At 44.3% G+C, this 21121-nt stretch overlaps 2 protein-coding genes across 9 annotated transcripts in view; one reads left to right on the top strand and one right to left on the bottom strand.

Annotated features, from left to right (window-relative positions):
• The window catches only part of rcan2 (regulator of calcineurin 2), a 43838-nt gene extending 28940 nt beyond the window's left edge, over window positions 1-14898 (top strand). For 6 of the 7 annotated variants that reach the window (XM_023831615.2, XM_023831617.2, XM_023831616.2 and 3 more), the window contains 3 exons: window positions 5701-5874; window positions 6270-6441; window positions 12237-14898. In XM_023831615.2, the coding sequence (XP_023687383.1) occupies window positions 5701-5874; window positions 6270-6441; window positions 12237-12391 (501 nt within the window). In that variant the 3' untranslated portion in view covers window positions 12392-14898. Of the gene's footprint in view, window positions 1-203; window positions 338-5700; window positions 5875-6269; window positions 6442-12236 lie in introns of those variants that run through there. The other variant, XM_023831621.2, reaches the window with a different exon arrangement.
• Window positions 14899-20314: 5416 nt separating this feature from the next.
• msraa (methionine sulfoxide reductase Aa) overlaps window positions 20315-21121 on the bottom strand; it is a 48157-nt gene continuing 47350 nt past the window's right edge. For both annotated transcript variants that reach the window (XM_023831623.2, XM_023831624.2), the window contains exon 6: window positions 20315-21066. In XM_023831623.2, coding sequence (XP_023687391.1) covers window positions 20902-21066 — 165 coding nt within the window. In that variant the 3' untranslated portion in view covers window positions 20315-20901. The remainder of the gene's footprint in view (window positions 21067-21121) is intronic.

Here is a 21121-nt window from a genome sequence, read left to right as displayed (position 1 = left end):
CAGCCCCCTCCTCCACCCCCAAGCAAACGTCCTGTCAACGAAGATCCTCAGAAGCACATTGATGCAGTCGCAGGGGACACTTTGGGAGAGAACCTATATTTAGCCGAGGTTAAAGGTCAGCTTGCATAAGAGCCACCTAATGGCTAAATCTTCAGTCTGGACATATTTAAGATGAATTAGTGTCTCTCGCAGAAGGAGAGGGAAAAAAAAGAAACACGTTCTCGAGTCTCCCGTTCCTCTGAGACTATGTCTAATATATCTCCACTTCCAAAAAGGATCTGGATTTGATTAAGAAGAGAGGACTGTTAAACCCTGACATTATCTTTGCTATTTTAAGGTGAGTTTCGGCTTATGTTCTCCCTCCCCCTCCCAAAAAAGGGCATTTTTAAAATGCCAGGAATGGAGTAGTAAACACGAATGTTTGACTCTGAAACAGATGGAGTTACTTAATGCAGCCCCCGTGTACGAAAGAGTCTGGGACAGAGAACAAACGCAGCCCGTTTCTGTTCTACAAATGAGCACAAACGTTTACATATGGAGTGTTCGCTTTCCGCACTTAATTCCCCAGAACAGGCCGCCGATTCGGCCAAAGAGAAGTGGACCTTCTTCACCATAACGTTTCCCATTTGTCGAGCTAGAGAGGAACTCATCAGGAACCTTTTGTTTTCAAGCAAATTTTATATGTATCTATATACACAGCTGGTCCATTCTTATAATTATGTTTGCGGTTTGAGAACATGACGTCCTTTTCTGCTGTTTCTAAAAGATGTTACTATGAGTGTTTAGAAATCAGCATAAGTGCTTGACTTTTCTCCTTCCCGCTTTCTATAGAAAATAGTCTATCATAACATTATAATAACATTGTTTTGAATGATGTATGCTTCAGTGAAGTACAAATGTGGTTAATTGTAATACATGGATGAGCAGAGATCGGGATTCCCTTGACGTTCTTCTAGTGTAGTATTACGAAGTCTTTCAGTGTCTTTATTACCGTTGGACGAGTGTGTATTTCCATCAGATGTAATCTCTTTCAGAAGAGACGTTCAAAAAAAGAGCCTTACTTGTTTTTGTCTCTTGAAGTTTGGTTTTAAGTTGCCCCAGTGTTGCAGAAGCAGGCCTATGTGTAGGGATGCCTACGGGACCAGTGACCAGTGACGGCACGGATGGTTTTCCAAACCGGCCACAAGTTAGGACCATACTGATTTAAATGCCCAGTCCATGGCTCAGCCTGACAGTTGTTAAGTTTGGTGTTACAGAATGTTCACCACTTGAGATTCAGTTATCGGATCACAAACCCTAACAATCGCAGGATATTCAGTAAGGAGGTGTAAACAAGGCTGGGTGAATGGTGTACGCTACACAGAAGAGAGTGTTTTGTCTGACCTTCTCACGACAAGCTTCAGCTGCTGTCAAATACAGTGAGCAATTATTTCCAAGTGTATTGGGCTATCTGCTTGGGATCCCTGCTCAGTGACAATGGAGAATTCAACTCACAACTGTGTTATGGCAGAACATTAAAAATGTAGACAAATGTTACCATGCCGTGTTTTCAGATCATCCTATACTGTCGGTCAAATGGGGTTGAGACGCTGCTCGAGGGAGTCCAGCCACCGACCGGCTCCTTGAGTTTCACTCTTTAGGTATCCTGATACAGTATTCTGCAGGAGGAAGAGACCCGTTTCATGTGTCAGCTCTTAAAGATTTTATTGAGAAACATCTACGAAACGGAGACTAGTTAAGTCCAGGAAGTTAGAGATGAGACGTTGGCGCATTACGTCTCCATCAAGGTCAGGGACACGTCGAGCAGCGGTCATGCTTCAGTAAACACTGCTTTCTGGTTGTGCTTACATAGGGTTAGATGAGGGTTTCAAGCTCTCCATTCTCAAGCTCTCCAACCGAGTGAGTATTAAGGTTGGATTGGTCTCGAAGGGTCCACTGAGGTCTTTCTTTGAGGCAACAGGTTTATATCCAGTCAAAATCATACAGCAGAATCTCCCTCCTTTGTTCTCTAGCTTTTCTTAGTCTCAGTAGGAATATGACTTTGCATTTATGAATATATTTGTACTTTGCTGCTGATGTCTCGGAATTGGCCGTAGTGTGTGGTTGTGTGTCAGTATGTGCTTCGCAGTGGACTGGAGGCCGACCTTCATGAGCCCCTCACCTTTTTTGATGAGGAATTCTGACCGATGTCATTCAGCTCCTATCAAGCTTCCATGCCCAACTTTCCCACCCTTAGGTGACCTCCACAAAGTCGTATACAGTCAGATATTAGGCTGAACAAACAGCACACCATGCTGGCCTGTGGTAAACCAACAAAGCCACAGTATCTGTAACTGCTTTCGGAGGACACTCCTGTTCCGGCTGTTGTGATAGTGGCATGAATGTTTCTCAATATCATCAAGCAGACTTCATCTTCACAGAGAAGGGTTTACATAATACACACACCTCCATTCTCGTATACACACCGTAGGGATTCTTGTACACACATTTTTCTCCCCTGACTTGAGAGACCCTGTGAGGCCTGAAGGTTTCAGTTCAGCTTGGGCAGTTTGGAGCTGCAGCCCATTCATGCCGGGGCCACAACCATGGGCGGAGCGAGTGGACTGCAAGTATCCTCTGAGCCCATTCCTCCTCAGTGGGCATCAGTCATGAGCCAATCCCATTGCAGAACACGGGCCACACATGGATGCAATTGCTCGTTCCTGTCTCACCATGGAGCCGTAATGTTACAGGTCACCAGCCTTCGGCTATTGCGACTGACGTCAAGTTTTTTGGAAGAGACCCATATCTCTGCATGGGTGTGCGAATTCTCACCTTTGGCGGTGCAAGGGGGGGGGGATTCTGTGGAGAAACTTATAATTTACCATATGGACATAACCCATAGTCAAACATAGGCCTGGAGTCTTATTTATCGTGGTCCTCTCTACCAACGTTTACTGCTTCTTAGAAGGACAACATCAAGCCCTGCTTAATGCAGAAACACGTCCTACCTGTTACTGACATGAGGCAGGCAATTAAAAAAAAAAAACACAAACCAAAAGAAAACACTTGAGAAATGGCATAAGAACAAAAAAGAATCAAAGCTTTGTTCATCTTGCCTTTATGTTGACAACCTGGCAGCATATCTCCCACAATGCAGTGGGGCGGGGTGTAAATGATGTGTTTGGAATCTCCAGAATTACTGACTCTGATGGCACCTGTTTCGTCTTAGCATCCTGGCTTAATTCAAAACAGTTCTTCTGGGGGCTTTGAGCACTGGTCATCATCCTGCCTCTCAGCGTAATCTGACAGGATTGTTATCACTGAAGGTATGTGTCCTCCTGGTTAACCAGCCGTGGAAAGTCCTCATCTTGAGTCATCTCAGGTCTGCAGCAGTGTTCAGTGAGCTGGGGTTGTAGGCCTCAGAGATGTGGACTGTGGCCGGGCTGAGCAGTTGAAACTCAGGTGTTGTTTGATCCCTGCTCCTCACAGCACTTGCTGGGGTTTGGACCAACTGAGACGGTTGTTAATATGGCTGGACAGAATTATTATAGTCTCTCACATAATGATATATACCTTATATTTGGTAAGAAAGATCTTTACCTCTTTCTCCCACATTAAATACTCCATTCATTTATTGTTTGCTAGTTATGTACAATGAACAGATTAACTGACATATGATTAATCATGAGCATTCAAATTATTTTTTCCTCTACCACCAGTCAATCACATCCCTTTAACACACTCCTGTAAATCTGGGAGTAAAGACTCTCCTTCCTCGTGCCTTCTGATGTCCATTTACCACTTTTTACCCTGCGGTTCAGTGGCTACATCAAGAGACACAACACACCATTCACTCAGCTCCACCCGCAGGTGTGCTGGCGGTGAGCGGACAGTAGGTGTCAGTGTAGAGTGACGAGAGGAAGGAGAACTCAACACACTGAGCCCTGTGACATAACCTGAGCCTTATTATCTAGCTTCCACCAGTGCTGTTTACAGCTTTTAAGGATATCTAAAAACATCTACGCACTTTTTTCACACTTCTCTCTAACAGTAATTACAGCCTTGGTTTTAATTAGTCTTGATGCATTGAATCAATGGCTTAATCAGGCCTCATTATTTCAGAACTATGCCAGACTGCAAACCAGTACATGATGTGTTGCAAAAAAGACCCAGGCTGGGGAGATGCTGTAGGTCTGTATGCCTTCAGGCACGTCTGTTATCCGGATCTCCTTAAAAAGAAAGAAAAAGCATTTAATGGGGATAAAGACCCTGCCTGGTCCCATTGGATACTGGCAAACGTTTATGTTTTTGGGTTTTTGGTCCCTGGCCTCCGGACATCTGTTTCAGGTAAAAGCGCCGGCATCGAGCGAATGTGCCGAGGTAAACATGCGACCAAAGTATTCGGTAAATATGCAGCTGGAGAAATGCATTCACAAAGCATTGTAAGCCACACATCTGAGATCCTCCCTGGGCATCTCCTAGTCCCATGTTTAGGTTACTTTTTCTCCTCCACCCTTGCAAGGCTGCCTTACCCCCTCTACGTTTGATGGTTAGTCTCGGGTTCCAGTTCCCACCGTCAGGACCTCGCCAATGGGTCTCTCCTGCTCCACATCGATAAGTCTGACGGATATTTCTAGAAAGCTGCCCCTCTGTGGCCTGTCTGCGGGGTTGTATCTGTAAAGGGACACGATATATTTCCAGTGTAAAGCTGTGTTTTCTCCCAGCTAATACAGATGTCTCAAAAGGCCAGAGGAGGCATTGCAGGGTGGAGTGGGGGTGCTTATGGGTCAATTTGACAGAAGTGGTAAAACAGTTACCATATTTAACCTGGCAGAACATTGATCATTGCAGAATGTTCTAGACCGCAAGATGGTGGTTAATGTTTGACGGTTCCACAATAAGTTTTTGGCCTTGTCTCCATTTGTGACAAGGAGCACTTTAGTGTGTGTGTCAATGTGTGTGTTTCCAGTGATTGGTTTCAAGGATTCTTTCCGTTAAGTGACATTTTTGAAGAGCATTAGAGTGGAACATCAAACGCGCTCAGTGTGGTGTCTGAAGGCGGCAGGAGCGATGAGCAGCGATGTGTGTGGGGGGGGGGGGGCGGTCCGGGCCATCAGGCACGAGCGTGACTCATGGCACGAGTCCGCCTCACCTGTCATGTGCACGGCCAAGTGCATTTGGAAATGTTTCAACAAAAATACGTCATGGAAAACTGGCCATGTAAACGGTGACAGAGTGAATGAGAAAATGTTGCAGGTCACACTGTAACTTTGTCCTGACTGTTATTCAACATCACATGAAGCATGTTAAAAAAAAAAAAAAAAAAAATCCAGTTGCCTTATTCTAATATACTGTTGTATAATTACACATATTAATGAGGAATTAATGTAATTTCAAATATTAATTTAAATGATATACAATGTAAAATTATAGTTTATTTTCCTGCTTTTTAAAAATAACCACGTTGATGGTATTAATATGGGTTAATGGTATTTTTGGAATCTTAGTATGTAAAATACTATTTTGCCCAGGTAATAAAGTACTAATAAATGAACAAAAAATAAAATCATACACACAGATTCTGAAAGAGCCGTTAGGGTAGGGTTAGTCCAGAGTGTTGCGGTGAAAAATGCACTTCCGACTAACCCCTTTCCTCTTTCCTTAATGGCCTTTGCTGACTCAGCACAATTAACATTGTATTGCTTGTGCTTCTTCTAGGAGATGTTTGAGTCGCTGTTCCTTGCGTACGACGACCGTGTGACGTTCCAGCTCTTCAAGAGCTTCCGTCGCGTGCGGATCAGCTTCAGCAACCCCAAGGCGGCCGCCACAGCCAGGATAGAGCTCCACGAGACCCCGTTTAGAGGCAAGAAGCTGAAGCTTTACTTCGCCCAGGTGAGACCACACCCCCAGATTCAAGCCAACCTATCAGAGCCCAGATGGCTGCAGGTGCTCCTTGCTGAATGGCTGCCTGATTATCTTGCTCCTCCCATTTTATGTACGTTACTTACAGGTAGCTGATAAAGAACCGAAACTTATACTGTGGTTCATGAATTGCGCCTTTGACCAGAAGGTTTCTGGCATTTCTGACATCAACACCTGACAGCTGAGCAGGTGTGAAGAGCAGAGTCATGACGTTTCCCAGCGGAAACACGTGTCCATCTAATTCATATTAGCTGTGATCTAATTGAAGTTTGTGTCTCATGACTCACTGCTTCACTGCTGTTTACTCTCCCCCCACCTTCCTAACCATATTCGCCCCCCCCCCCCCCCCCATACCTCTTTTCCAGGTACAGAACCCCGTCTCTGATGGGGACAATCTGCTCTTGGCTCCCCCCAACCCATCCAAGCAGTTCCTCATCTCCCCGCCGGGTTCACCGCCTGTCGGGTGGCAGCAAATCGACGACGCCACGCCCGTCATTAACTACGACCTGCTGTACGCAGTGGCTAAGCTGGGACCCGGTGCGTAACGAGAAAAAAAACGTTAGATTTTTATTCATTTTTCTTTGCAGAGCGATATATCGCGGCCACTGTGGGAAAATATAGCAATGGCTATAAATATCATTATGCAATGGTAATTAGTAGGAGGAATGTAATTAGGGGCAGAGCTTAATGCAATAATGGTCAAATGCTATATCCATCCATAAATTTCCTCGAATTGCTTGGAGGCTACCCTGGGACACACAGGGCAGGAGACGGGGGGGGTCTGGGCAGGATCTGTCATGGGGCACTCAGGCAAACATACGTTCACATGTACAAGCACATGCTAAGGGTATTTTAGTTTCTACATGGCTTTTTCCTGACGGAAAAAAGCGGATTACTGAGAATCTATGCAAAGTCTGCACACATGGTCTGATATGGTTAGAGTGCAGAGTGAATGCAGAGTGTTTAACCTGCATATTAACTGGTAAAGCTTAACCATCAGTAATGCACCAGAATGGGTGACAGATTAAGTGCTCACAGCTGCCTACGTGCCCGCTGTCTATTAGCTGTCAGACCGCAGGCCGTCGTCGCTTTCAGAGGAAGCAGAGGGCACCGTGCTCCCCTGTTTCTGGAAGCGAGGTGTAAATTTGCCGGGATGAGGTCCCCGGATCCCACTCCATCTGGGTTTCCTGGCGAGTGCGAGGTTTTCTGGCCGAAGCAGCTGTTCGGGAGAAGTCAGCCATCTTGAACACTGGCTCATAGGAGCCGAAAGGGCTAACAGCAAAGGCTCGCTCTCCTGAGCAAATCACAGCCTGAGTCAATGCAAAATAATAAACGCAGATGGGCCCCTCTCCCCCACGCCATACCGTCTGAGAAGGAATAGTGAATTTCTTTAGTGATCAACTATTTTTAGGTCCTTCTGAGGTCTGTGGCTTAGAGGTGAGAATGTTTACATTATGCCTGGGAGGTTTGGGCATTACAGACCCTTGCCGGAGAGGATTTGTTGTGCGGTTCCCACGTAAACATCCTGCTGGATGAGAAAAGCGGTCACCCTCAGCCTGGGGCTGTCTGGCAGGTGAGGTCCAAAGAGGACGCTCGGAGGGTCTGCGTTTCATTTCGACTCCTCCATCTTCACTGCCTGCTCTATATTCATCTTGCATATGTTGCTCCATGCCCTACGTGTCTATACTCTGCCTTTGGGATGTAAGCAGGACGATTCATCAATTAGATGCCTCACACATTTGATATTATTAATACTTTATTATTTATCTATTGTGCTTCTAATTCGAGAGAGAGACGCTAATTTATCTTGCCTTATGTGGGTGAATGCCATGGAAACGAGATGATATTCATATCAGGTCAGCACTATTATGGTTCTAATTATGGTTTAAAAATGCTAAGTGGCACTGAGTCAGTGCTGTTCCTCTCACACACCACAAGGGGGCTTCTCCGCCCTGCCACTTCACCACCATGACTTGGTGCTGATGTTTGCGCTTGGCAGTCAGGCATTGGTTAGGTAGTTAATGGAATCAGTTTTATTGCTTGAAAATAATTCATCATGCAGTTTAGGTCTATACAGGGGTCAAACTCACTTTGTTGCTGTGACTATATCGTAAGACTGTACTCCACCAAACCGTAGGAGCACTGATTCCGACATTCCGCCTGCTCAGAGCACTCTGTTACGCAAAAAGAGTAAGCGCTGCTGTTAGCTATTAGCAGCAGATTGCTCTGGGTGCTGGCCATGTGCCTCACTGTGGAGAATTTCAGGGCGTGATGAATTCTTTGCCCCAAACTGGGAGATTTATGGTGGTCCTTACTGCCGTGGGCCGAACATGTCTGAGCGAAGCCGAGTCATTCGCTGCCAAAGATCCTTTTTCCCAGCCCCAGCGAGAGTAAATGCTCCACTCGAAAGACGTTTTGGAATATCTGTCACTGTTTTCCTTCAAGCTGGCCCAAGCATTCATATCTACCACCTAACGAATTGTCGCCACGGCGTTTGTTGCTGGCTGTAGAGTCTCAGAGTGTTCTGCTAAGGGTCTTTTCTAATCCTCTCCACCCTGATGGTTGACTTCCTGTGATAGCGCTTCAGGAACTCGTAGAATTCTTGCCGTGGAAAATTTCAAACATTTTCTCCTGTTTACGTAGTCTAGTTCTGGATCTGCAGGCCGTCCCTGAGTGTGCAGAATTTCCTCAAGTGCCTGCTGCTTTTCTGATGGTTTTAGTCATTCTGTAAGTGGAATATATTTAGAGACACTGCATAGCAGAGTGAGGGTCAGACTGACGTCATTCTTCGATTATCGGCATCATTGGTTGATTTGGTGTCAATGGTGAAAGCAGCACAATGAGGCCACTCAGTCAGGTGACCTCAAACGAACTGAACCATCACTAAATGTACCCACAGGACCCCCAGAAGGGATCATTAACGCCTCAAGGGCCATGTTTGCCCGAAATCACTGCGGTGGGTTGCATGCTTGGTTTTATGATGCGTTGCCATATCAGTTCCCAATCAAAGGACCCAGCCCAGTCCTTCAAGGAACTTTAGATGTAGCTGAGGAGGAAAAGAATATATTTTATAAGGGGAAACTACAAGATAAAAACATAAGGCGTTGTGACATTATAACAGTAATAAAGTATAAAGTACTCAGCGCGGAAATGAATGCCAGGCATACACAGGTTAAAATAATGACCCACTCAGAAACATTTCCATTAATACTGAATTAGTCCCATAGAGTAATGTAGGCCTTGGCACCCATATTAGATTTTACACAGGGCACTTAATAAAGACCTACAGGCAACACAATTTAAATATAAATTGGTGTAGATAACATTTCTCTGGTGACAGGATATTGAGAGTGATGGTGTTTTTCAGAAAGGTAGGTGTTCTTAAACACGTTAGACACTAATGCAGGCCATTCATTCTGGCCAGACAGGCGGCGTTAATCAATCCGTGTTAAGCAATTACACAGCGATTCAGGAAACCGATGCCCTGAGACACATTCCCGTATGGATTTAGAGATGGTTGCATTATTCATAAGACGCACTTAGCCATTTAAGAGTATGGATATGTATACTTCAGCAAGCCGCCCCCAGACGAGTGTCACACAGCCTTCAGGCCAGAAGCCTTACATTCTTTGTCCCCAAATCATTCACTTGCTGCCCCAGTCGTAACGAAACATATATAAACAAAATTAACTTTTCAGACATCCGTTAGACCAGAACAGGAGGGGGCATTGCCTTTCATTTATGCAGTTAAAGGATTAACTAAGCGTTTAGGATTAAGTGAGCGCATAACTCCGAAACCTGGATTTCAGGAAACATAAATACACTGGCCAGACGTGTGTTTGATGTCCATGCTTCAATTCGTCTTGGCAGTGGAGATGTTTTGGGGAAATTTCCGAGACTGGCCACAGATTTTTGCAGGCCCTCAATGAGATTGTTTGTTTTCTCCACGTTGTTGCCCTTGTTAGGGAAAGTGTTCGCAGTGCGATCCTCCGCTCTCCGTGAGCCTTCGCTGTGTGTACACGTGTCTCCCTCCCCCCCCCAGCCCAGTTCTAATGAATGAGGAGTGATGCAGGAGTTTGTGAGATACAGCAGAGCTCTCAAAGGTCGCTGGAAAGGGACTGCGGTTTTCCCTCTCTGGGCCCGGCAATCACAGCATCTTCTGACAGACAGGGCGCCCTGCAAAAGACGTCGGCACAGACACAGGGCAGCGTTGCAGTCCTGCGCCGGTGGGCTGGCGTGAGTCCGGCCCCGCTGTAAAACTTATTGGAATGCTGCAAAGCACCGGCGTTCTGCAAATGTTTATTTTTGCACTGTTGCTTAGGAATGTTGTATATTTAAGAAATAGTCAAATCGGAGGGGGGAGGGGGGGTGTATTTTTAAGTGTTTGACCCTGCTTGAAAGAATGCAGTAAAAAAAAAAAAAAAATAGCTGGGGTGGTATCACTGCGGAGCCAGAATGAAAAACGGGACTCATCTATACCAGGCGTAAATGATAAATTTGGCAGAACGTTTCGCGTGGATGCGGCTGCACGGTTTGCGACTGAGCTGCATCGCTGGGATGCGTGGGGATGACGCACGGGCGCATGTCGTCCGCTTCCCTGTTCTCCGTTTCTCCGGATGGGGATCCGGAGCAGGGAAATGCTGTGCGCTGTGCATGACAATGAACTCCAGCGATGCTGCTGTCTGTGCTGACTTTGGAAGCCATCGTTTATTATATCGGCTGGCAGCCCCCCCCCCCCCCCCATCCCGGTGTGGAAATGCATGTTTACTTTATGTAAAAGCTACATTTTGCTGCCCCCTCAATGCAAACTCAGATTGCCAGAATTTCTGAGCACGTCCTGAGATGATCTTTTATTCCTGCACATAAGCACCCTCTGCATCGCTGTGGAAGGTGGGAGGGGTCTATCTTTAGGCTGGTGAGGGAAGGGGGGGGGGGGCTATATCATTTGGTGGGGGTGGGGGCTGCAGAGATGAGCCTGCTCCCTCTTTGACATGGATGGTATGACCTCTGACGTCAGTGTGCAGCATTGACGTCATCGAGCTCTGTTAGAGGTGGGGCCTCGGGGGGGGGGGGGGGCCTTGAGAGACGGAGTGAACAAAGGATGCAGAGAAAGGAGAGAGGAACAGAGTGGGGGAGGGTGTAAAAATAGAAAGGAAAACAAGGGAAAATGTAAGACTCATAATCAAGAATGGGAGAAGCAGCGAGGGAGAACGTCCAGCAGTCCAGCTGTACCGACGCAAGAACGTCAGAACGTCAAGCTGCCACACAGAGGGTTAGCTCCTGCCTGGAGAACAGCATACACTGGCGTGGGGCTCCAGGCAGGATGAGCTGTCAGCACGTCGCTTTTAACCTCCAAGGCGCAGAGCTTGTGTCAAAACCTGACAGCTTGGGTTCTGCCCGTGATAGCGAGAGGAGGCCGGGCATCTCTGTGGAACCGGCTCCGCGCTCATCTCAGTGCAAACCCTCAGTATCGATTTGCCAAACGGCAACGCTGGGGCTCAGTGGGGGCCGCCGTCGCTTCTAATCGGCGCCTGTGCAAACTCTGATTCCTACTTCAGGGGTGTTTCCTCCAACAGCGAGGTTCTTCTCAGTCTGCATTGTGAATGCAAAGGGGGTCGTTTTCTGTCGACCTCATCTGCCTGAATGTGCATTCCCAAGGTCAAATATTGCTTCATCTGGCGAGCTGTTTTTGCATCTCGCTTAGTCCGAATTTCCTAGCCACTTCCGTCTTCCCTAGGCAAACAGCACCCTCTAGAGTTCATTCTGTGATCCTGCATTTTTCACGCACCGCATAGGGTTGAACACCTTGTGCTTGATTTGTACTTTTACTGATCAGTACAATGACTGATTACCAATCAATAACATGTGAACAACAAGGCTTTAGCTTACAGACATTTATAACTGTCTCGTGTACTTGATGTACTCCCTCAGAATGCACCACGATCTTGTTCAGGTGCATGATTGATGGGCACCACGGCCTCAAACCGTCAGGGTTCGGCATTCGAATCCAGCCTAGGCTCTGTGGGTATATTGTGTTTTCTGGAGTTTCCTTCCACAGTCCAAGCACATACAAATTGGCAAACAGGCATCCATTGTGTGTTGCCATTTTTGTGCCCTATGATGGAGTGCCATCTTGTCCAGGGTGTACCCTAGCATTGTACCCTGTGCTGCCCGGGATAGGCTCCAGGCCCCCCCATGACCAAAATGAGGGGTTGGGAGTTGGATGGATGGATTATACTTTAGGCACTTTGGTGGTTATTAACTGTTTCTAGCAGGTTTCCATTTTCAAAGCCAATTATAAGATCCTCCTTTTCTCCCCCCCCCCCACCCAGGAGAGAAGTATGAGCTCCATGCAGGAACTGAGTCCACACCCAGCGTAGTGGTCCACGTCTGTGACAGTGACGCCGAGGATGAGGAGGAGCCTAAAAATTGCCCCAAACCAAAAATAGTCCAGACCCGGCGCCCTGACCTACCTGTGTCTCACTGAACTAACCCGAGCCCCCACGCTCCACCACAGGGAGGGCTTCTTCAGAGGAACAGCGCCCCCATCTGCTCATTGCTCTCCTGGCCATTCCCAGCTCCACAGGGGCTCTTCCTCTGTTTCTTTTCCACCGTACAGCCGTTCATGTCTGTTCATGCCTCCCTTTCCCAAAACAAAAACAGATCGGTCTTCTTGGCTTTGCTTTGTGTACAGTGAGTTGTCCTTCCCCCCTCCTCTTGCAGATACATTTGGGGGTGGGAGGGGGTGTTCAAGCCTGCTTGAAGCCCACCCTTCAATCAGTCCTGAGCCTTGTGCGCCTTGACACACAGCATTCCATTCCAATACAGAGTGTGTAGAGTGTGTGCGTTCATAAGGGTCTGCCAGTACCTCAGGAGGCTGCAGAGCGACTCTGCACAGAGACTCTGCACAGAGACTCTGCACAGCGACTCTGCACAGCGACTCTGCACTGTTAGGTGGGGGTGGGGGTGGGGATGAGCTCGGCATGGGTAATCTCACAGTCCAAGAATGATTCTCCTAAAACCTGCTTCACACTGCTGAAAACCCACAGGAACCTTTTGGATCTTAATAACGCATGCACTGTTCTTCTAGTTTGCATATTGACCTTGTTCTGTTTTTAGTGTGCAACAGTCCATTCCAAAAAAAAAATTTAAATAAATAAAAATCCAAAAGCGTTTCTGTGACTTCAGCTTCCAGTGTTACTCACAGAATATAATACCAATAATGACTGGCGAGACATGTAAGATGTTATGATTCTGTGATTGATTTTTATTTTTTAATTCTTCAGTGTGAATGTTCTGTGTACCATCATGTCACTTCTTAAAAAAAAAAAAGGAAAAATCTGTACAGACTGTGCACTTCTTAAAGACAAGCAAACAGCAGCCAACAATACATCACAAAGCAAAGCTAGTCTTTTGTAAAATGCATGTTTATATGTTTATATGTATAATTGTGTTCACAAGACCCGTCTCTCACACACAAACATGCACACACACTAAGTTTCTGTGCAATTTTACGTACCTCCGCTGAGCGCAAGAAACATTTAAACTACTTTTGCATTTCATGAACACAAATGCATGATCCTCAAACGGCAAGAATTAGTCGCAAAGAAAAAAAAACAATCCTAAAAGTGCTATTATACAGCTGCTTGCAGAAAGATTGAGAGAGTAACCCATCCATCTTTTTATCTGTCTTGTGTCTAGTATTTTTCTGTGAAACTGATTGTAGGCAATGCTTCGCTTTCACTTAACCCCTTTGAGCTCATGCTAAGATGATAAATCATTTGCTATATTGTCTAGAGATGTTTTTTTTTGCCAAATCACATGATCTGACTTCTTCCACACAGAATTTATATATCAACACTGTGACTTGCCACAACTGTGACATGATAATTTCACTACATTTTAAAATGGCTTTTATCTCCATTTTCATGTTTTTTTTCTTTGTTCTTCAGGGTCAGAGGCTTAATTGCCTTCAATAAAGATTCAAAGGATTGCTGATATACTAAAAATACACTTAAAAATACAGTTGTATTACCATTCTTGTTATGTTATGTAATCGTAATGGCAACAACTGCCTTTGCTTGGCATATTTTTCTCCTCTTGTAAAGCTTGCAAACTTTAGTAGAAATAACTTATTTTCATATGTTGCATCAACCTTCCATCCAATACCTCCTGACTAGGGCATGTAATTCACCAGGAATCAAGAGTTTCACTCCAGCGCAACAGGGTATTTCTCCTCAGCTCAAGGAAATCGCAGCTCGATACAAGACACCACACCGCCACAGCTCCGTGTGTTCATATAAGCCAGGTCTTTCACCATGCTAAAGATATGGGTCATTATAGGGAAATAAATCATTGAGTTTTTGCGTTTTACTCCAATGGGTGGATTCCCCGTAACCCTAACCCTCCTTTATTGGCTACATCTCAGAATGTTCAGACTAAGCGTGCTGTTGTGCAGCGTAAAGACAACGTCATGGCCGCCATATTGTCCTCTGACTCATATCAGCATTTGACGCAAGTCTATTTGCAACACACCAGAGGCGTTTATAGATGTTGAATGATATAGTTCTATGTTCATGGTCACGACAAAGGTAAACTGGTCTCAATTTCGTCCTCCAGCTGTCTTAAAACCCTGTGCTTTTATGACATTTATGTACATTTTATTTTTCCGCAACCTTTTCTATCTCTCTTTTTACTGTTTTGTTTTCCTTCCAGAAAATATGATGTGATTCTGTGTCCTGAAAGTCTATTGAAACTGAAAGTAGATCAAATGACGTTACGTTATACCTGTATTGTGTGTCTGTGCGTACTGCCGGATCATCGATGTACCTGTTATGTCAACTTGTGTGAATTGCCTGCCTACACCACGCGGAGACATATCTGTATATATTAATCAATACTATTTTTACTGCATTTTTGTACAAATATTCATGGTAGCCATGTATAAGTAGTTCAACTGATTCTACTGTAGTAATAAAAGAGTTTGGTTTTAAACGTGCTATCCTGGTCTCTCACTGAATGACAAGTGTGAATGACAATTGGATGAAAAAAATGTAAGGATGTACTCAAGACATTTACTGGATACTAATACCTCACCTACATTTTTTGTTGCTTAAAAATGAGTATATGCTACAGTGTTCGCACAGAAAAATAGACGGCGGTAAAACTACAAGCAGCTTTTTTTATCTGCTCTGCATGAAGAACAAAGAACTGTGACTAACACTAAGGGGACTTCTACGTAGAGGTGTATTAGTTTAGCAGAAAATAACTCCTCTACCTGATTTACAGGCGCAAAACTTTGAATATGGGCGCCATACAGTGCACCAATGTAGCTGCAATAGTACGGTTGTATGAAGACAAATTCCTGGTGTTCATCATTAACCTAAGAGAAAAAAATACATCATTAGGGCACATTAAACGTTTCTCAGTCTCCGTTTCGGCAGGGATACCGTATCACGGACGCATCAAACTCACCGTGCCCAAAATTTAAGTAATTCATTCATTGATATGAAAAGTTTTTTGGCAAAGATGAGCGGAATGATTCAGCGGCGGGCGCAGAAACGTCGTATTCCCGCGACAGTCTTGTAGTCAATGGACTGCTTTATCATTGCTGTCACCTCGTCCTTATCTGCCTGCTTTCCAGGGCTCAGGCGTTCTCCCCCGTTCTAATGCCGACATCATTCGCCAAATGCACGTTTTTTACTTTTTATTTGGTAATGTCACAATGTTGCACACTTGCATAAAACCACTCGGGGAAGAAACTGTATTGATGTCTGTCAAATGTCACCAGTTTGACCCAGATTCACGCTCTCAAGACACACCTCATACCCAAAATAAAGTCTTTTATTTAAAATTCACTTTATACATGTCAGCGCGCGCTTCGCTTAGAACCCGTTACCATGGTGAACCCCGGAGACACGCGCAGAGCGGAGCACTTCGCTGTCTTTCTCGTCACTTTTGCGCCTTGCTTCACTTTTTAATTATACAGATTATAGATACCTGTTGTTGACTAGCTGAATAGATATCGCGCTCCATTACACTAACTGACTGATTAACAGGCTTGGCGAGTAACTGAATACTGCCTTAATTTCGTATAATCTGGATATTAAAAATAAGTAACAGTATTCAGTAACTGAGAAAAAGACTACTTTTGAATAAATCGTGATTATTTCCAGGTTATAGTATAATAACTGTCCTTAGAGTGGTTTAAAGAAAGGGAAGCTGACGTCATGCCGTTTCCGGCGTAAGCAGCATGTTCATGCAGCTGGTAACCATTCCCTCCTACCTGCGGCGTAAATCCCTTTTGCAGCATAAGTCCTTCCTATCTGCTGAATAAGTCCCTCCTACCTACGGCGTAAGTCCCTCCTACTTATGGCGTAAGTCCCTCCTACTTGCAGCATAAGACCCTCCTACCTGTGGCGTAAGTCCCTTTAACTTGCGGCTGGCTCCAGTTGGCAGTTGGACCCTTCATGATCATTCTTTTTTCCCAGATTATTTTTCTTACCACACTCCATTTGATGAGAGCGTCGCTGCTGTGCCAAACGGATGCCCGTCAAAATAATCCGTTTAACTCGTGGAAATTTCTCAGTTATTTTGTTTTTAAGGAGGAGAGAGAAAATTTCACGGTGCGATGCGTATTACTCGTATGTCGCCCAGCTGTGAAATTACTGGCAACGTCAAAGAGCTCGACGTCAAATTTAGAAGCATTTAGATGTAAAACTATAATACCAACCACTAACATTAGCTACAGAAATCCAGGTAGCGATAGCCAAAGTAAGCAGGTATCAATATTCAAAATATTATGCTCTTTGCAGAAAGCTTTACAGGTGCATAGGCTACCAGCATTTCAATACTATTTCTACAAATTAACACAATACTATACCGTACTTCAGTGCCGTTTTATTTGTATAGCCCAAATCACATGAGTCCAGTTTTATTTGTAGAGACCCAAATCACAACACATAGGATAACATCTGTTCTTTAACTCTAATATAGGATAGGATAATTTCCTCATTGCTGTTATTATTATAAGGCCAAATTGCATTCCGCAGTATGAGTAATGTTACTTGTTCTTTACTGTATCTAAAGGGGAAAAATGCATATTCTGTCTCCCGATTTTTACCTTGATGGCGTTCCATAATTATGTATGTATATTATTATTTTAACAACACAGTCCTGTTGCCTAATAAAACATGATCTTTCTGACATTTCTTTACTCTTGTTTTTAATTGGCATTGATGTAATCCAAAAGTAACTAAAAGTAATTAGTTACGTTACTTTTATTTTAAATTACTTAAATGATGTTACTGATTATATTTATCAACAGGTAACTAGTAATCTACCCAACCCTGGTGATTAATTTACTCATTTGAGAAAGCTGGATCTCGGTGCAGTTTCTGGGCCTCAACCATTTCATATTGACCAGGCAGAAGTGGACTCCAGTTTACATCTAAAAACCGAAATCACACATAGTGTATGTGAAACACGAAGTCCCAACACACCTGGGCCACCTATATGGTATCATCTAGATCCTGTTCTCCTGATGTGTACTGGGGTGCTGTGAAGTGTACTGGGGTGCTGTGATGTGATGTGTACTGGGCTGCTGTGATGTGTACTGGGATGCTGTAGTGTGTGCTAGGGTGCTGTGATGTGTACTGGGATGCTGTAGTGTGTGCCAGGGTGCTGTGATGTGTACTGGGATGCTGTGATGTGTACTGGGATGCTGTAGTGTGTGCCAGGGTGCTGTGATGTGTACTGGGATGCTATAGTGTGTGCCAGGGTGCTGTGAGGTGTACTGGGATGCTGTAGTCTGTGCCAGGTTGCTGTGATGTGTACTGGGATGCTGTGATGTGTACTGGGATGCTGTGAAGTGAACTGGGATGCTGTGATGTGTACTGGGATGCTGTAGTGTGTGCCAGGGTGCTGTGACGTGTAGTGGGATGCTATGGTGTGTAATTGGATTCTGTGTTGTGTACTGGGATGCTGGAGTGTGTATTGGGATGCTGTGGTGTGTTATTGGGTACTGTGATGTGTACTATGATTATGTGGTGTGTGCCAATATTCTCTGAGTATGGAAAAGTTATGACCCGTAGGCCTATTTAACTATCTGACATGTCAGACTTGCTAGCTGGTTTACATTGCTAGTCGGCTTCTCTAATTTCTTTGTTGTTCGGTTAGAATTTGAACCAGAGGAAATATGATTAGGAACCAGTGTCTTATTTCAAAGTGAATTTTTGTGTTTCAGGTACACTGTATATAACTATATCTGCAGACAGTATTAAAACCAGTATCATTATCACTGTTTAGTAGTTTTGCCTATGTTTTTGAATGCTTTGATTTTTTTTTATCAGGAGTTTGTATAAACGAGATTTTTTTTTTTTAAATAAATAAATGAAAATAAACTTTTCATAAAATAATTAGGCTGATGTACTCAACAATTTTTAAAGGTACCAGAAGATGGCAGTAAACACCATAGGAAGACTGGTAATATATTTGAAACCTAGGTTTATGAAGACCTTGGATTTTGCTTAATTACAATTATTTAAATAGACCACATGGAAGATGACCGGTTACGTATGCTTTTTGTAATAAAATTGTGTAGTCTGAAATATTTCCCTTTCTGGTTTTATGTTGCAGAAGCTTACTGTCCAATATCGGTTTCTTTATTTGGTACGTTTTTCTATGCCAATGTTATTAATGTTTTGATGTCTGAAAACCTAATGTAATTTAAGCTGACATGCTTATGATCGTTCTGTTTGCGGATTTTAAATTCTTAGCTCCATCGCGGTTGGACTGATACTGTTCTGGTGTGTAGTAGCGCGCCTCAGGTCCACCTTGTCGTTTGTTCGCTTGGGTGTGACTGCAGTGTGTCATCGTGCACTGCAGCCAGGTGCACGGTGCTGCCAAGCCGCAGAAGCTACCTGGCGCGGGGATGTGAGGAGCCAGCCTCATCTCGACTCCCCGGGCCAGGCTGACCCCCGCCCCCCGCTCCAATGTGCCCGCGTGGAAGCAGCTCTGCTGACGTCAGCGACCTCCTTCATCCTTCCATAAATGTAACGGTGCCCTTGCTGCCATGTAGGGAAACAGACACCGTTTTAAAGGGGGGGGGGATCTGTTTCATTCAGAATAACTCCAATGAAATTAATTATTTTATTTATTTTTAATATGAGAAACAAGACCACCCCTCAGCCAAGTGTCTTCTGCACCTTAGCTATGTGACCTGAGGGCAAAGATCACAGTCCCTGTCTCATCTGATGACTACCCTTGGCTTTATTATGATTATTTTTCATTTTATTTGATGCTTTTGTCCCAGGGAAAGGTTACAATTTTTTATGTGTGCTCCCGGGGATGCCATATGCCACCCATAGAGGGCGCACTGAGAAGATCTGTGGATCCTGGAGTAATCCTTCTGTATCTAGCTGCTGTTTGCATCTTTCACTCTTTGAATCTTTTTATACAGGTTTTTCTCTGAAAAGAATATAACACAAAAACCTTAATTTTTTTTAAATTTAATTTAAAATCTATTTGTAATCTGCATTTCCATGTAAAATATACATCAAGTTCTGCTACTTTGAGCAGAAAAATAGGTGCAAACATTGCACTGCAGCAAAAGCTATTTTATTTTTTAGATCCTTTATCTTTATGACATGTCAGTCTCAGTGGATTAGAGCATCTGCTATATAAATCCAAGTTAATGTAACTACAGTTGATATTGAGGAACACATGTTAATTTAACCTATTTAGCAAAACCTGCTGTACCATATAGAATAGCAATGAGCAAGTCAAATGAGTTTATTCATCTCAACACATGGTGCTTTATTAGTACAATGGCGCTGTGTAGCCATTTTTATTCTCTTGAATGCGTACGTAGAAAAATTGCCGGCGTTTGTGTCGGGTCTCGGTCGGATTTTTAATTGGGGAGATTAAATATGTGCTGACACTTTGTGAGAGCAGAGAAAACACTTGTTTGTGTTGGCCGGCCGGAAAGGTAGGAGACAGATGGGGATGGACGTGTGCACTAGCAGTGGGGACAGACCGTACTGGCTGGTGACTGACAGAGTCCCCTTCGAGGGAGTCCTGTGTGCACGTGGATGAGTGGGACTTTGTGCCATCAGCTTGTCTTACAGACCAGCGGTAGTTCTCCATGCTGCCATGCTTTTTTCGTCATATTTTTGTCAATGCCATGTGTTGTCAGGCCATTGAGATGCCAGTCCGATGGCTGACATGTAGCACATAACACAAACGCTACTCAAACTGCTAAACGAGGTGTTCTTTTCTGACATGACTACTGCTTTCGCATGTGACTTGACCTATCGCCAAATACCTGTCCTTCGTCATTTGTTCTCCCATAGGTTATCTCCAATAAAGTGAGACTGAAATCTTAAGTCGTAAGAAATACACATTTCTGGAGTAATCAGAAATAGCAGCTGTTTTTATTTCTGCACAACTAGTCTTTTTTTTTAATGTTTTGATTAAAATGTAAGTCATGTATTGTCTCATGTATTCTGCCTGTGTTGTAATGGACAGGTACAGAAATGCTGTGTGTTTAATTCTAGCTCAATTTATTATTCATTGTGTTGCATCTATGTATAACAACTTGGTGCCAGACAAAGACTTACAGTTTGTTGCTAATAAGTTCCCCTCTCCATGTTATGGGGTCCACAGGGTTCCCTCCCCAGGGCACAGAGATGTGTTGATATTCACAAGACCAGCCCTTTCCTGAGCAATGCCAACTCATACACAGAATCAAGCCACAGGACACAACTAAAGTAACACATTTACCCACATAAGTGTAAACTAAGATGACTTTAATTCCTGTAATTGCATAGTATTTTTAGGGATGACGCTGGAAGCAGAGGGTTTAGGGTGGATTGGATGTATCTACATCGATACCTGATATGTACGGTTCATCAGTAATGAGAAGCCATTGATGAAATTTTGTGATTCGTCCTAAGGCCACTTCCTGTATACCTTGCCAGTCGCAGGTTGGACGACATCCTATTTCATCAGTCCTATCGGACAGGAGACCCCGGTGCCGCCCAGTCCACAATAGCCTTGCGGATTCTTGCTCAGGTACTGTTGATGGTAGTCCTCGGCGTAGTAGAACCCTGGGTCTTCACGGATCTCCGTGGTGATTTGCCCAAATCCATTCTCAGTCAAGACCTGCAGAAGAAACAGAGCGAGGTGAATCTTTGTCCGGATTTCTTAGTTGACCGAC

The sequence above is a fragment of the Paramormyrops kingsleyae genome, chromosome 19 (genome assembly GCF_048594095.1).
Source record: "Paramormyrops kingsleyae isolate MSU_618 chromosome 19, PKINGS_0.4, whole genome shotgun sequence".
Taxonomy (NCBI): Eukaryota; Metazoa; Chordata; class Actinopteri; order Osteoglossiformes; family Mormyridae; genus Paramormyrops; species Paramormyrops kingsleyae.
Note: the sequence above shows the minus strand (reverse complement) of the source record. Positions and strands in the feature narration are given on the sequence as shown.